Genomic DNA, 16,713 nt, shown 5'->3' on the forward strand with positions numbered 1-16,713 from the left:
CATGCCCCTTCAGCGCTCTTCAACGTCAGGATGCCAAGGCAGGTGAGCAGGATAACTCCATCCTCTGAAAGACGACTCCAATACTGAGCAGTCTAACATTACAAAGTCTGAGTGGACGTGAGGAGAGTGTGCCCTGGTGAAGGAACGTGTGCTTTGGCACCAGAGGGACTGGACTAGGAATAGGACACTGCCACTTTCAAGCTGTGCAATTGACCTTGAGCAAGCCACCGAACCTCTGGGAGCTTCATGTATTGGGAGATAATACTATCTTGCTGTGAAAAGCCATTAAATGAATATAAAATACCTCACACAGTTCCTGGTTCACAACAGGAGCTCAATAAACAATAACTATTATTATTTGGATATTTCTTGCAATATCTTTCCACTTCTGGAGAGAGAAAACATGGTGGTAGTATTTTAACTTAATAGACACTGCAAACTAAAGTTCCACAAAGCTTTATTACACACGCCTCCTCACAGCTGGTGCAGTTCCCAGCTCTCTTGCCGGACCCCCAGCTGCAGGGTGGCCAGGTGCTGGGCCAGGACCTCTGCTGTCATCACTCTTCGTTCCACAGGCTGGGACCCCCTTCTGTGCTGGCCTTCCCCAGCCGCCCAGGATTGGGGTCTGTGCCGTCTGGTTCCTAAAACCTATTGACACAAGAGAAGAGCTGAGTGTAGGGTGGGGAGGAGGGGCCTACAGGGAGGAATGCTCCAGCTGATCCCACCCGACACACAGCCCTCCTGCTGGAGCTGAGACCTTCCAGGCAGCTTCTCAAGCATCCCTCTCCTCACCTCCCTCCCTCTATGTGGTTTCTGCAACTCTCAGACAAGGCTTTCCGTGTCTCTGGACTCCATGCGGTACTAACCTTTTCATGGTATGGCAGAGATGACAAGCTGTCCACAAAATGCTTCCTCTCCCTGCCATTGTGTTCAGACCAGCCAGGGACCACTTTTCCCAGCGCCCCGCCCCCTGCAGTTAGGGACGGCCACAGCAATGGCCACAGGCCACAGGTGAGTGATGGAATGTGTGAGGCAGGCCCACATACACTCCCAAGGCAGAACTCCTCCATGATCTCTTCCCTTTCAGGCTGACAGGAATGAGTTCCCCAGGGCAACCTTGGAGGCCAGGTGCTGAGGATGACAGAGCTTCCATCAGCCAGGTCCTGAAAGACTGCATGAAAGAGGGACAGCCTGCCAAGCTGCTGACCCACCCGGTTCTAGGACAGGTGCAAAAAATAAACTTCTGTTGTGTGTAAACCACTCTCTTCTATGGGGATCTCTCGGTAACAGCAGTTAGGCTACCCTGCCACAGGGCAGAGCTGACTACAGTCACATGCAGATGGGACTGAGGGGCTCCCTGTGCTCTCACATACAATTTATGCTCAGAGGAAACTGCTGAGGAAAGTGGTATGGTAACTTCCCATATAAGGAGAATCCATTTCTCTGGGGAGACTGGAGAGAACATTGGGATTCAGTAGGAGTTGGGTCACAACATATCCAACAAGGTTTTCAAGCTAGAGAGAAGAAATAATCTCTCATCCTTTGTGTGGTGGAGGTGAGGGGCTGGGGTGGTTGGTGAAGGGAGGGATGCGCTCAGGATAGGTCACAGACCAGTTGTCTACCCAGTGCCCCGAAGCCTTCCTTGGAAGCGTCCTAACCCTCAGTCTTTAGGATACACGGTGTGGGAGAGAGGATGGAAGTGGAAAGAAGCCATGGGCTTTAAGCTGTGCCAACTGGAATGTGAGCTCTGGATAAGAAATCTGTGCACAGAAAATTTAAAATACCTTTTAGCCAAAGCAATCCTGGGAGAAAAGAACAAAGCTAGAGGTATCACACTCCCTGATTTTCAAAACATACTACAAAGCTATAGTAATCAAAATAGCATGGTACTGGCACAAAAAAGATTCACAGATCAATGGAACAGAATCAAGAGTCCAGAAATAAACCTACAGATATATGCACAGCTAATCTTTGACAAAGGAGACAAGAATATACAATGGAGAAAGGAAAGTCTCTTCAATAAATGGTGCTGGGAAAACTGGACAGCCACATGCAAAAGAATGAAAGTAGACCATTATCTTCCACCATACACAAAAACTAACTCAAAATGGATTAACGACTTGACTGTAAGACCTGAAACCATGAAACTCCTAGAAGAAAACATAGGCAGTACGCTCTTCGACATCAGTATCATGTCTCCTCAGGCAAGGGAAATAAAAAAGTTAAATAAACAAATGGGACTACATTAAACTAAAAAGCTTCTGCAAAGCAAAGAAAACCATCAACAAAATGAAAAAACCTAACAATTGGGAGAAAATATTTGCAAATCATATATCTGATAAAGGGCTAATATCCAAAATATATAAAGAATTCATATAACTCAACAACAAAAAAACCAAACAACCCAATTGAAAAATGGGCAGAGGATCTGAACAGACATTCCTCCAAAGAACATATACAGATGGCCAACAGACACATGAAAAGATGTTCAACATCACTAACCATTAGGGAAATGCAAATCAAAACTACAATGAGATATCACCTCACGCCCATCAGAATGGCTATCATTAGGGCCAGCCCCGTGGCTTAGCAGTTAAGTGCGCGCGCTCCACTACCCAGGTTCGGATCCCGGGCGCGCACCGAGGCACCTCTTCTCCGGCCATGCTGAGGCCGTGTCCCACATGCAGCAACTAGAAGGATGTGCAACTATGACATACAACTATCTACTGGGGCTTTGGGGGAAAAAAAAAAGGAGGAGGATTGGCAATAGATGTTAGCTCAGAGCCGGTCTTCCTCAGCAAAAAGAGGAGGATTAGCATGGATGTTAGCTCAGGGCTGATCTTCCTCAAAAAAAAAAAAAAAAGAATGGCTATTAAAAAGACAAGAAATAACACATGTTAGAGAGGATGTGGAGAAAAGGGAACCCTCATACAGGTGGGAATGTAAACTGGTACAGCCACTATGGAACAGTATGGAGATTCCTCAAAAAATTAAGAATAGAACTACCACATAATCCAACTATTCCACTTCTGGGTATTTATCCAAAGAACACGAAAACACTAACTTGAAAAGATATATGCACCCCTATGTTAACTGCAGCATTATTCACAATAGCCAAGACTTGGAAACAACCTAAGTGTCCATCAATGGATAAATGGATAAAGAAGATGTGGTATATGTACACAATGGAATACTACTCAGCCATAAAAAAAGATGAAATCTTGCCGTTTGCGACAACATGGATGGACCTTGAGGGCATTACGCTAAGCAAAATATAAGCAAAATAAGTCAGATGCAGAAAGCCAAATACGGCATGATTTCACTCATATGTGGAAGACAAAACAACAACAACAACCACCAAATGCATAGACACAGAGAATAAACTAGTGGTTACCAGAGGGGAAGGGGAGTGGGGGAAGGACAAAAGGGGTAACAGTGACATGTGTATGGTGACGGATGGCAACTAGACTTGGGGTGGTGAACACGATGTAGTCTACACAGAAATTGAAATATAATGATGTACACCTGATATGTACATAATGTTATAAACCAATGTTACCTCAATAAAAATTAATTAAAAGAAAAAGTTCAAGGTAAATCTTTGGGTATTTGTTCATTCAATTTCCACATGGTGAGGGAGGAAAAATAAAAAATAAATAAAAATAAAATTTAAAGAATAAAATACCTTTTATATAACTAAACTATCATGCTGCCCTAATTTTTTTAGTATAAATTTTATTTCAAAAGATTCCTACCTATTGTGACTGAACCAAGGAGAACAAAATTTTGGGTCTGGTTTGGATGTAACAAGTAGTAAATGGTAGAAAATGGGAGAAGAGCTGACAGTCAGGAAAAAGAGCTGAGGGAATCTTAGAGGGCAGATCCCCTCTGGCCAGTTTCCCTCATCTTGTAAGGGCACAATCTGTCCCTCGAAAGCGGGGTCCAGAGTCTCACAATCCGCTCCCTTCCTGAGTTTCTTCACTCGAGACCCCCGTGCCGAAGGGCGCCCTGTCTGTGCCACAGTGCCAAGCCCAGAGGCAACCCCATTTCTTCTGCCTCCTCTTTGTCACTCCCTTCTTTGGCCACTGCCTCCTCCACCCTCGGGAACCCATCTAAGAGGGAGGGATTTGTCAAAGGTTCGGATTCTGGAACCAGTGCTTGCTGTCTGCAGGTGTTGCAAAATTCTGCCATCCCAGCCCTGCTCCCCCCGTCTCTGCTCACCAGACCCTGCTTTTCATTCCTTTCATTCTCCTGGCTGAGCTTCGAGGAATGAAACTGCCTTTCAAAAATAGTCTGACTTAGGTTGGAGGTCTTTTTCTCTTTATCAGGCAGATATTTCTTTTCTGCACAGATAAGCTTTTCAGGACTGCAAAGAGAAAAAAATCATCTCAACTCAATACAAACAGAAGTGTACCATTCAATAATTGTCTGAAAAATAGTTTAGCAAACTCAGTACTCACTTTATGAAAAGGAAAGACTGATTAGACATCACTTGGTGGCTGTCCACCAATCAGTCTGCCCACCCACATCCCTGCTGGCACAAGCCTCAGGCAGGCAGTGTCATGTGACGCTTCTCCGGCTGTGGCTGAGACACCTGGTCCAGAGCCTCCATCCCTAGAGTTGTAACTGGGACAGAGGGGCTTCCAGGCAGCCCTGGAGTACTCAAGCCAGAAAGTCAGGCAGGACTGGAGCGTCCATTCTCCAGCACATGCACAAGCAAGCAGACAATGCCGGCGTGCAGAGAAAGAGAAAGGAGGCAGGGTCACAAAGAGAAGCTATGAGGAAAGCTGCATAGTCCCAGAGAGGAAAGGACTGGCCTCTTCTTGGACCCTCAAGCGGCCTGGCTATCTTCCTGATTGCTGTGGTCTGAATGTTTGTGTCTCCCCAAATTCATACGTTGAAACCTAACCCCCAAGGTGATAGTATGAGAAGGTGGGGCCTTTGGGAGGTGATTAGGTCATGGGGGCAGAGCCCTCACGAATGGGATTAGTGCCCTTATAAAAGAGACCCCAGAGAGCTCCCTCGTCCCTTCCACCATGTGAGGACACAGCAAGAAGGTGCCGTGTAAGAATCAGGATGCGGGTCCTCAGGAGACACGGAATCTGCTGTCACCTTGATCTTGGACTTCCCAGCCTCCAGGACTGTGAGAATAAATTTCTGTTGTTTATAAGCCTCCCAGTCTCTGGAATTCCGTTATAGCAGCCTGAACGGACTGAGACACTGACCATGAATTCCATGACAGACGGGTGCTGTCTAAGATACCTCGGCCCCCTCCCTTTTTTTTCCTTGAGAAGGAGTCTGCTTTTTGTAATAAAACTGTCTCTGACTGACATAGCCAGCTTGCTCTTAAGTCCTTTTCTTACTTCATTGAACAGCCAGGTGAGGCCTCTCAGAGGATTCCCCAGGGCTGCTCCATTCCTGCCCTGAGAAGCCAAGGCCCATCTAGGGAAATAAGCCTTCTTCATTCCTCCATCCATTCATTCATTCGACAAGCACTTACGCATCATCTACTACATTACAGCTAAGTGCTGGGGACACGGAGATAAACAAGACACATTCCATCCCTCAAGGGGCTTGCTGCGGTGGGAAAAGGCACATGGGAGTGTAGAGGTATATCATCACGTGATAACTCCCTCTCTCACCTGGACTGGGACGGCCAGCAATAAACAGGAGCAAAGGCATGAAACAACCTGGCAGGTCAGGGAGTTGTAAACATGCATACTTAACCCAGAGATATTTGTAGTTTATTTAGATTTCTGTTCTTTATGGTGAGGAGATTTTTTAGATGAAGCCAGAAAGGGTTCATGAAGCACAAAGATGAACTTTTTAGATGTGCTTTTTAGATGAAGCACAAAGGCATCTTATGTGCTATGTCAAGGAGTTTGGACTTTATTATAAGGGTTATGGGAAGGTACTGAAGTGTTTTCAGTTGGGGAAGGCCGATCGCTTCAAAAAGATTCCTTGGGCTGCTAGGTGGAGAGTCCACTGCAGGAGACCAGACTAATGGGAAGAACATTATTTAAGGAGCTGTGACCACAAAGACTGATGAGCTAGAGACGGGAGATAAAAAAATAAAGCAAAATAAAGCCTTTGTCTTGCTGGGGCATAAGGAGTTATATAATTATTGATATTTAAATAAAAATGTTTGTTAAAATTGATAAACCACAAAACCAGAAATAGAACATAAAAATTCCAAATTCACTATGGAAAACAGAAACAAAGTAGCATCATTTTTTCCAGCAAAACTCAGGATGGGGGATAAAAAGGAAACATCAAGAGAACATGACAGTACTTCTATTTTTGTGCAGGATATAAAAGTTTGCACAGGCCAACACTCCTGCTACAACAAGAAAACACCAGAAACTTTATTGAAAAAAAAAAAATCATAATTTTAAAGTCACTGGATAGCTGTGGAAACAATTCCAGAGAGGAGACAGCCCTTCCAGAATGAGTTGGAATCTCTGGCTATTTTCTCCCCTGGGAGGATTTGCCAACCTCAGGTACCAGGGTAGTAGAGACTGATTACTCCATGCTCCCAGCATATCTTTGGTGGAATTTTCTTCCTGGGCCTGGTTGCTGTCCTGGCAGGTGGGTAGTTAACCTTGTTTCTCATCTCCCTCCCCCTAGTGGGCAAGTCAAGCAGTGCATTGGAATAGGTTCCTTGGTGAGGTGAGGGGTGGAGACCCTCCAGGCCCTGAGTACAAGACAGCCTTCCCCAAAACCCAATAAAATGCTAGAACTATAAAAATAAAACAATTTGAAAATAAGAACTCAATGAGTGGGTTTAACAACAGATTATTAGATACAACTGAAGAGATTATCAGTAAAATATCTAGAATCACATATGGAAAGCAAAAAGGATGGAAAATACACAAGAAAAGGTCAAAGACAGCAAGGATACAGTAAGAAAATCTAAAATATGTTTAACTGGAATACCAGTAAGAGAGGAGAGAGAGAATATGGCAGAGGTAACAATCAAAAAGAAAATGACTGAGAACTTTCCAGAACTGATTAAAGACCTCACTTTACAGATACAAGACCCATGAATTCTAAGCAGGATAAATAAAAAGAAATCCACATCTAGAAACATCATGTAAAACTACAGAAAATCAATGACAATAAGGAAATCTTAAAAGCATCCAGAGAAAAAGACAATTATCTTCAAAAGAACAACATGAAGATTGGCAGCTGACTTAACTAAAAAAGTAAAAGACATTGGGCCGGCCCCATGGCTTAGCGGTTAAGTGCGCGCCCTCCGCCACTGGCGGCCAGGGTTCGGATCCCAGCTTCGGATCCCAGGCGCGCACCGACACACCGCTTCTCCAGCCATGCTGAGGCCAGGTCCCACATACAGCAACTAGAAAGCTGTGCAACTATGACATGCACCTGTCTACTGGGGCTTGGGGGGAAAATAAATAAATAAATAAATAAAAAAGTAAAAGACAGTGAGATATATGTTGAAAGAAAATAACTGCCAACCTAACATTCTTAATCCTGTGAAATGTCCTTTAAGAACGAAGGTAGGGGCTGGCCTGGTGGTGTAGTGGTGAAGTTCTCGTGCTCTGCTTCGGCGGCCCGGGGTTTGCAGGTTCGGATTCCGGGCGTGGACTTACGCAGCACTTATCAGGCCGTGCTGTGGCAGCGTCCCATACATAAAGTAGAGGAAGATGGGCACAGATGTTAGCCCACAGCCAATCTTCCTCACCAAAAAAAAAAAAAAAAAGAATGAAGATAAAGTCTGGAAAAGGCTACATACTGTGTGATTCCAACTATATGACATTCTGCAAAAGGCAAAGCTGTGGAGACAGTAAGAAGATCGGTCAGTCAGTCGGTGCACCTGTACCTGCGTTTCCTACGAGTCCTACTTCTCCCAGGGCTCACAGAGGCTTTGTGCCACGCTTTCGGAATCACACTGTGTAGAGTGAAAGCGAACTGGGGCAATTTGCCATACAGCCTGGCCTTCTCTATTTCTTTAAATTCTTTTAAGGTATATCGTTTTCCTAGAGGAAGATAAAAAATATAAATCAACACTCTTAAAGTCAAGTCCAGCCACTCCTGAGGTAGGAAATCATTTTACAATTAGAAGTCTCTAAAAATAAAGCCCAGCGTCGCCAAGTACCTGTCTTGTATTGAAAAACAGCTCTCTTCTCTTCATCCGTCTCTTGCTGTCTTCTAAACAGAGGGTCACAAAATGGAGGGACTGTAACCTACAAGAAAGATGGCTCTCTGAGGATCCAGGTGCAGTCTGTATTAAGCTTTTTAAATCTGTGTGAAGCGTTCAGCTACGGCTTTGCTGTACACAAAGCAGCCGAGAATAAGCACCCATGAATAACGTCAATCCGTAGAGGAGGGGAAGGGTAAAAGTCACCTGCCTCACACTAGGACATTTCACTGAGCCGTAAGTGGCTGAATGGAGGGAGGGCCGCCCAAATAGAAGGGACAGACTTCTATTCAGAGTTCTGCAGTATCATTGCATCAGTCACTAAATATTAGCTGACACTACTACATGCTGCATCCTGGTGAGGTCCTGTCTGCAGGGATCTCTCAGTCTAGAACAGACAAGTCACATACAACGACAATCTAGTCATGAGAGGCATCAGCTTAGGATGCTTTAGGAGCACGAGGCAGCACTCCTAAGCAGCCTGAGAGGAAGAGATCTCCTGGGGGAGCTGACAATCAGTCTTTAAGGGCCTGTGAGAACAGGAGGGCAGGTGAACCTCAGTATGGACGAGTGTCAAGGGGCTGGGGTACAGAGGTTGTGGATAAAGGCCCCTCCTAATTATAGGCTTTAGACAGAGATGTTTTCCCCTTCTTTACTTCCTCCACACGCTTGACCCAAAGCTGGTCCCCGAAGTACACTTTGGGCAGTTACTGAATAAGTGAGGCAGCATAATGACTGCCTGACATGCTACTCAGCGAGTCACAGCCAAAAGAACCTTCTTGTCTTCATAACAACGATCTGCTTTGGTTTTCTGGGAGAAGCAAAATAAACTACTTCTCTCCTCAGAGCCACACACATTTTTTTTAATGAAAAGTAATATCAGATGGCTACTTCCACTACACAGGAGTAAAAGCTGAAACCCACATCTCAAAATTTTAACTTATGTATTGGCAGGTTTAAAATGTTAAGACTCATTACAAGCTCAACGACTGGCTCTCTGGGCAGCCTTTCCCGCCATCCCTCCTTCCACCTCCCGCAGAAAGGAGCTCAGCCTCCTGCACCCACTGCCCCCTGCACTGATTCTCTGACACACGCATCACACCCCACTGCACTCGCTGTCCACGTGTCTTCCTCTCCCTTCTAGGCTTCCAATTTGCTGAATGTGAGTGGATTAACGAATGAACAAACGAACAAATTATCACACACGCACACCTTGTTCACAACGTAAATTCCCCAGTAGTCGAAATTACTTTGGGTTCCTATTCTAAAACTCAAGGGAAATGCTTCTGTAGATTTATTTTTATGAATACAGAGTAACTACAAGGTTTCTAAAATGATTAGGTTTTCCCCATCCCCAGAGCTTCTAAGAAAAAATAAACAAAAGTAAGAAACTTACTTACTTACCTTTCCATAATTTGGGTCCTTTTTCATCATATAAAAAGGATTGTATACTTCAGGATCATAAAAGTCTCCTATCATTTCCTTTGGGGGAAAAAAAAAAGTACACCTAAAAGTAAATCACCACATACAAACATGTTTAGCAAGATTCAAAAAAGCCAAATACTTTATTCCATTTTTATATAAAATCATAGATTCAAAGGGTTAGAAAACACCTCAGAAGTACTTTAGACTGCGGTGAGAGTTCACCACCTTCTGGGAGAAAATCATCCAGCTTGAGTCTGATGTCATCAACCACCCTTAGTTGGAGAACTTTCCGCTCCATCAGGCAGACTCTCTTTTGGTCATTCTAACAACCAGGAAGTTGTCCTTAGACTGAGTTGAAATCTGCCACATGCAGATACTAGTTCTCTCCCCTGAAGCAACACAAAATACATCTACCCATTATCCACGTCAGCCTTCTAAATATTTAAAGGTTTCATTCCCCCTCATGTTTTCTCCTCGTTGGGCTAAATACCCCATATTTCTTTCCACTTTTCCTCCTGTGAAGTGTTGTCAAGCCTCCACCCTCTTCTGAAGGTTCTACAACTGGTGAATGTCCCCTCTACAGTGGGAATGGGAGTGAGGAGATGACGACAGGATGGACAGGGTGGACTCTGATACTTTCCACTCTAAGCGCAGCCTCTCTCAATACAGCCTAAAAGCTCGAATGTGTTCTTGGAAGCCAGCTTACGTGGTTGACTCACACTGAATTCACTGTCATTTAAAACCACTCAGACTTCAACACACGGCTTTTCTAAGGCATGGCTTCCCCACCCTATACTTGTATGATAACATTTCTGGGCACAACTGTAAGACTTTTCACTTTAGTTTCAAAGAGACCTGGCTTTGACCTTGAGCTCTTCCTCTAGGGCATTTAGGAAGAAGTATTTAATGTACATATCTAGAAATCTTGCTCAGTAAATATACTTAAATGCTCTAACATTCCAGTCAAACTCCTCTGGATCTCTAGTAAATATCTGGAAATTTAAGGGGGCCTAAATTTCAAAAGAGGGTTCTGACTTCAAAGTTAAAACAGAAAAATCTTCAAAAGTGGCAGCCAAAATTCTGTTGTTGTTTTGTAAAGCCAAACAGAAGAGCAGAGAGTAGAAACTGGTGGTCCCTATACCTAACGGTCGGCTAACTCAACAGCCACGGAATCCCCTTCTCCGTTGCCTACTTCCTACTACAGAGATCGGAAAGCCACACCTCTCTTTCCTGGCCCTGCTTCTAGCTAGCATTTGCGATGTGACCCAGTCATGGCTGATGAGACCTACGGGGAAATCTGCCAGGAGCTTCTGGGGATCTTTGCTTCCTGATCAAAGGATCAGGTGTTAAGAAAAGGGTCCCCTGGGCCGGCCCCGTGGCTTAGCGGTTAAGTGCTCGCGCTCCGCTGCTGGCGGCCCGGGTTCGGATCCTGGGCGTGCACCGACACACCACTTCTCCGGCTATGCTGAGGCCGCGTCCCACATACAGCAACTAGAAGGATGTGCAGCTGTGACATACAACTATCTACTGGGGCTTTGGGGGGAAAAAAATAAATAAATAAAATCTTTAAAAAAAAAAAAAAAAAAAGAAAGAAAAGGGTCCCCTAGCACCATTCCTTACCCCTTCTTCCTGCCTTGAACACAGACCTAACGACTGGAGCTGTAAGCAACCAAATGTGCTTACAAATTTGAGGGTGATGGGGATAAACTGAAAATATTAAGGATAGCAGAATAGAACAATAGGAAAAAACCTGGGTGATTAATGACATTGTTATGCTGCCAGAACCCACCGTGAGACCACCTACCCCTCAATTTCTTGTTAAGTAAACAATAAATGTCCTTGTGGTTTACGTCACTGTTATTCTCTTAACATTCACCTAAAAGCATTCCTGATAAATCTAGTTCCAAATCGACACTTCTATTCCCTCCACTTGAAACTCTAGGTTTAAAAATGCAGTAGGCTGTATTATGGTTCCATGAATTCACCTTAAATAGAAAAATAAGCTTGGGACTGTTTGCACAACCAATGAAAATGTTGGCCCAACTCTTCAAATTATACTTTATTTAAAAAAGTATTCTTAGTACCGTTTTATTCATGTGCTTTAAAAAATATTCAAAATTCTCTTGTTTCGTTTTTTCCAACCCTCTATATGAAATTACTTTTTCCATAATTCTCTGCTGAAGAGGCTCTGCAACATTTTCAATCCATTTTTTATGTAACATCTCTTTTCTTCTTTCCTTAAAAATATCCAGATGCTGAAAATACATATCCAATTTCTAATGAAGTGATACAAACAAGAAAAACAAATTATTAAGAAGTTTTCCACTTACTGTCATTTGAATACAAGGAAAAAACACTTGTTCCCACTCCTAAGCACTCAGGATGTTTGGGTTGCAAAGTCCTAGCATAAGATGACTGAAGAAAAGAATAAAGTTCAGAAAGAGAACCTGAGAGCACAGAGCAGGAAGAACCAAGAAAAGTTCTCAACTGTGCCTTCACATTAAACTGCAACAGAACCACGCCCAACTGATGAAACTCTTCTTTCTGAGGATTTCAAAGCGTTCCCTGGTCACCCATTCCGTATCTCTAGCCTTCATCATCAGTCAAGTCTGTGCCAACACTGGTAGAGTAGAACGAGCACTAGACTTGCTTCACCACAGCTGTCTCTGAATCTACAGATTCATAGGAGGGTAATCTCACCTACCTCTTTCGACACTCAAATGAGAATTTATGTAAACTTCCTTTATAAATTATAAATCACAATACAAATGTTAAAGTGTTATTACAACACCAAATTTCAATCCTTCTCATTGAAATTAAAACCCCCTTAAGTTTATTAATTCCATAGTGACTATCAGTACTGCTTGGTCATTACCCTTAAATACTAATTCATTTCCATTGGGTTTATATATCTCCATTGCAACGTGGGAACATATCAGAAAGAGGTAAGTTTTAGTTGGAAAGAATTTCTATTCAGTACCAGGACAAAGAGGGGGAGCAGTGACAACAATCTCTCAGATTCCCTAAAGATAGATCTGGGAATCCCAACCTCTTAGTGATCCTGTAAGGAGACGGCACAATCTCAGATCTACGTAGCATAAACTAGTCAATCAGAGGAGGCTCATTCTCTCAGCAAAGTGAATCTCTTTGACAGTAACATCCTCTTGGCCACGCTGCTCTGCATTACCCTCACTCACCCAGAACACACTTAGAATCCACAGTCTGTAGCCAACTCTTACCTTCACAACGTAATTTTCTCTAAATAATATAGCGTGTACAGCTTCGTCAATGTCTTCTCTAGCTAATGCCTGAAATTACAGAATTGAATACTAGGATGTAAATTCTGAAAAAACAAACCAGAATGACAAAATTCAGTGTTTTTTACCAATAGTTTTAGTGTAAATCTAATGTCTGTACCTCAAAGCATATTTTTTAACTTTTTATTATGGAAATTTTCAAACACAATTCTGCATGAACCCATCACCCAGGTTCAACAATTATCAACTCAGAGTCAATCTTATGTCATCTGAATCTCTACTTACTCCCCTGCTCCCCACCCCCGCAAATTACTTTGAAACAAATCCCTTACATCATACCATTAAATCATATTTTTAAAGTACCAAGAAAGCTTACTAATTCAAAGGATCCTCTATAAAGTGAATCCTCTTTTCAGGCATTCACTAGGTATGTTTTAAAGGTTCCCTTGACGTTTCCTAACTTCTGCCAGCTCTCTTTATTTTTTTTTTTTTTTAAGATTTTATTTATTTATTATTTTCCCCCCAAAGCCCCAGTAGATAGTTGTATGTCATAGCTGCACATCCTTCTAGTTGCTGTATGTGGGACGCGGCCTCAGCATGGCCGGAGAAGCGGTGCGCACCTGGGATCCGAACCCCGGGCCGCCAGCAGCGGAGCGCGCGCACTTAACCGCTAAGCCACAGGGCCGGCCCCAGGTCTCTTTAAAAATTTTTTTTTTTTTTTTTTAATTTTTTATTTATCTACTTTTTTCCCCCCAAAGCCCGAGTAGACAGTTGTATGTCATAGTTGCACATCCCTCTAGTTGCTGTATGTGGGACGCGGCCTCAGCATGGCCGGAGAAGCAGTGCGTCGGTGCGCGCCCGGGATCCGAACCCGGGCCGCCAGCAGCGGAGCGCGCGCACTTAACCGCTAAGCCACGGGGCCGGCCCCCCAGGTCTCTTTATAAGTCAAAATTTCTTTATAAGTCAAAACTACAGAAAGTTCAATTTAGTTCAACTGGTCCAGAGTCACAGAGCCAGTTAGTGGCAGCTCCTGGCCAAGGACCAAGATTGTCTAACATCTAGAGACTTGCCGTTTCCATTATGAGCGTCGGTAAATCTGATGCACTTAAATCCTCACTTTAGGGCTTTTCATTTGGATCACTATGAACTCATCTTCCAGTTTTTGTTCTTATAGGACTAAGTAAGAACAAATCGCAAGGCAATGAAAATCCAGTATCTGGAAGAGAAATGCTATTACCTAAAAGGATTATCTAGGGCAAAATGATACAGGTTCTTAAAACTCTGTTATTCAATCTCTGGCTCTTCTTTAGGTTCAGCCACAATGAGTGCCTCAAAACAAACTAAACCCCAAACTCAAACACCAAATCTGTGAATAAGAGAAATCTCAAAAAAGAGTTGTATTTTTACCCACATTATTTAACAGCTTCACATGAAATCTAAAACGATATTCAGACAGCTACTCGGTTCTTCTCCAAAATAAAACTCTCTTGATAATATAAACAGAATCTTGCTTTAAAGCCTTCTTACACTTATTTTAAGATGGCAATTGAAAAATCATGTAAAACAAACGTTTTCCACTGAAACTACAATACAAATTAAGAGTAAATTAATCTATTTATTTGGAGAAGTAGAAACATACACTTTGACAAATATTTGGGGAAATCACATTTTTTTAAGCCATCCTATTAACATTACTAGCAAATGTTATATATACTATTGGTCATGTGTCAGATTTTCAAGCCATCTTTTTTTCCTTTAAGAAAATAAACAGTTTTTGTCTTTGATGGCTCCTTTTTCACAATTTTACCAGAAAATATAGAAAGATGTTAATGATTTCTAGCAGCAGTTTTGAAATCCACAGCTTTCTGTGCACACACACATAAATATTATGCGTCTCACTACACTTACTGCCACCATGGTAAAAGGGACAAAATAAAGGAAATATCCAAGAGCTTTTCTTTACAGTGAGGCAAAGTATAGAATCATATAAAATAATGAAACTTTCTTGATGAGGAGATCGTTGCTTTAGCAAGCCGGGATAAGTAACAGGACAGCCCAGACTTGGCATCTCCTGCAGGACCGGCTCTGGACAGCTGCGTTCACCCGGACCCTCCGGCTGGCCACAGAGAACACTCGAACCACACTCTCGGCCAAACGTGATCCCTGGCCATTCCCATTCAACGAACTCTGTTTGAAATCGAGGATGAAGGAGCTAAAATTTCCCTGGATTAGGGTGAAACTGTGCCTTATACCCACAAGGTTAACGTGGGAAACAAAATCACCGAAGTTTCTGAGCTTGCCTTGCAGGACCGCAGGAGGACCGCTGATAAGAAAGGAACTTGCTAACAGCCCCCTGCCTGACTAAGCATCTTGCAGGAACACTGAGAAGCTAAAATGACTGGCTGTAAACTTTAGACGTCAAAGACTGAAAATCCACTGCATGCAACACACAAAACAGACAGTCACGCCTGTGCGAAGGACTCTTAGAACTTCAGCTCCTAAGGCCACATACTCCTCCTCCCCTACCTAAAACCCCAAATAAAAACTCTTGCTTGTAGCTTTTTGGGGAGTTCGGGATTACAGCGTTAGCTGCCCGATCTCCTTGCTCAGCGCTTTGCAATACAATTCCTACTTTCTTCCACTACACCCGGTGTCAGAGATTGGCTTGCTGCGACGGGTGAGTGAACTCACTTCAGGTTAGATATCATTTTGAGCGCCTAGTCTACGCCAGGCGCTGGTCTAGTTCTGGGGAACACGACTGTGATTAAGACAAAACAGTTCCTAATCTCAAGGGCTTTATATCCCACCGACAAAACAACGCCCCCAAATGCCACGTTATTTTACCTCCATTAAAGCAACTGACTCGGGCCCGGGCCATTCTTTTAGTTTCTCTGGCCTGAAATGTTCATCCCAGCGCGCCGTTTTCGCGGCGGCCATGGGCACCGAACCCTGGGAGGAGAGTCGGTCGAGACTAGGACGGCGTCGCGGTTGAAGCAGCAGGGCCTTGGGGCTCAGAGAGCGGTGTGAATCCTCGCTCTGCCCCTGAGCAGTGTGGGTGAGTAAAACCAACCAAAAAGAACCCCTCGGCGCCCCGGGCCTCCGTTTGAAAAGGGGGCGCGGTCCTCCCCCGGGTTGCCGCGAGGGCCTCGTCAGTAACGCCCCGGGGTCCGCCGGCCGGGGCCCGACGTCGGTCCCGGCCGCACCGCGAGGGCGCCCGGCTCCGGCCTGCGACGGGGGGCCGCGACCCCCGAGTCCCGCGGGCTCCCGGCCCGCCTCCGCCGAGGGGCTGCCCCGGCCGGCCGCGCTGCCCACCTCGGGCTCCCGGGGCGTCCCGGGCGGCGCAGGGCCGAGGCCGGGATGATTATTCCCGGAGGGGAAAGGATGCGTCCTTTAAAAACCAATTCAAGCGCTGTGTTTACACCAGAGCCCCCCATCCCTTTCTCCTGCGGCCGAGGAGGGAGGTCAGAGAGGAGGAGGGCCCGGCTCCGCGCCCCGCCCGCCGTCCCCCGGTCCCTCCACCCGCGCACGTGGGCCTTCAACCGCCCAACCCAACACCGCCCTGTTATTTTTTAATAAACTGAGGTCATGTAAGTTAATACTAGAGAGAATTTACCATTTATCTGCATGAGCTAGGGCGCCAACTAGAAGGAGGAATGATTTTTAGTGCCCCTTTGCCTGAGGACAACAAAATGCTGCCCTACCACGTCTTCCTGTGAAGCAAATGGGTAATCATACTCAAAAGTGAATTTCTGAATTTTCTAGACTGTTGGGAAAACCTGGGAAGTATATGTAGGTGTGGATTTTAAGAGTGCCTGACCACAGGGAACACACTTTAATTTAGGGAAAGACCAAGTGAACCGAGATGGGCAC

At 44.4% G+C, this 16,713-nt stretch overlaps 1 protein-coding gene across 1 annotated transcript; it reads right to left on the minus strand.

The window, feature by feature from the left end:
• Positions 1-434: 434 nt before the first annotated feature.
• Positions 435-15,952, minus strand: FAM228A (family with sequence similarity 228 member A). The gene is made up of 8 exons (XM_004418604.3): positions 15,688-15,952; positions 12,826-12,894; positions 11,671-11,862; positions 9,566-9,643; positions 8,120-8,207; positions 7,844-8,000; positions 4,222-4,366; positions 435-648 (listed from the first exon to the last, which is right to left on the minus strand). The coding sequence occupies exons 1-8, from the start codon at positions 15,778-15,780 to the stop codon at positions 475-477; spliced, it is 996 nt and encodes a 331-aa protein (XP_004418661.1). The 5' UTR covers positions 15,781-15,952; the 3' UTR covers positions 435-474.
• Between the last annotated feature and the right edge of the window lie 761 nt (positions 15,953-16,713).

The sequence above is a fragment of the Ceratotherium simum genome, chromosome 11 (assembly GCF_057802395.1).
Source record: "Ceratotherium simum simum isolate JZ-2026a chromosome 11, ASM5780239v1, whole genome shotgun sequence".
NCBI classification, from domain to species: domain Eukaryota; kingdom Metazoa; phylum Chordata; class Mammalia; order Perissodactyla; family Rhinocerotidae; genus Ceratotherium; species Ceratotherium simum.

What these genes read in the sequence shown, in the direction of transcription:
- FAM228A (XM_004418604.3), bottom strand. Translation starts at nt 15,780, where the DNA reads ATGGCCGCCGCGAAAACGGCGCGCTGGGATGAACATTTCAGGCCAGAG. An exon ending in TAAAGCACATGAATAAAACG is followed by an intron (nt 9,644 to 11,670) that starts GTACTAAGAATA and finishes TTTCCCCCAAAG; the next exon opens with GAAATGATAGGAGACTTTTA. An exon ending in AGGACTCGTAGGAAACGCAG is followed by an intron (nt 4,367 to 7,843) that starts GTACAGGTGCAC and finishes TTCTCTTTGCAG; the next exon opens with TCCTGAAAAGCTTATCTGTG.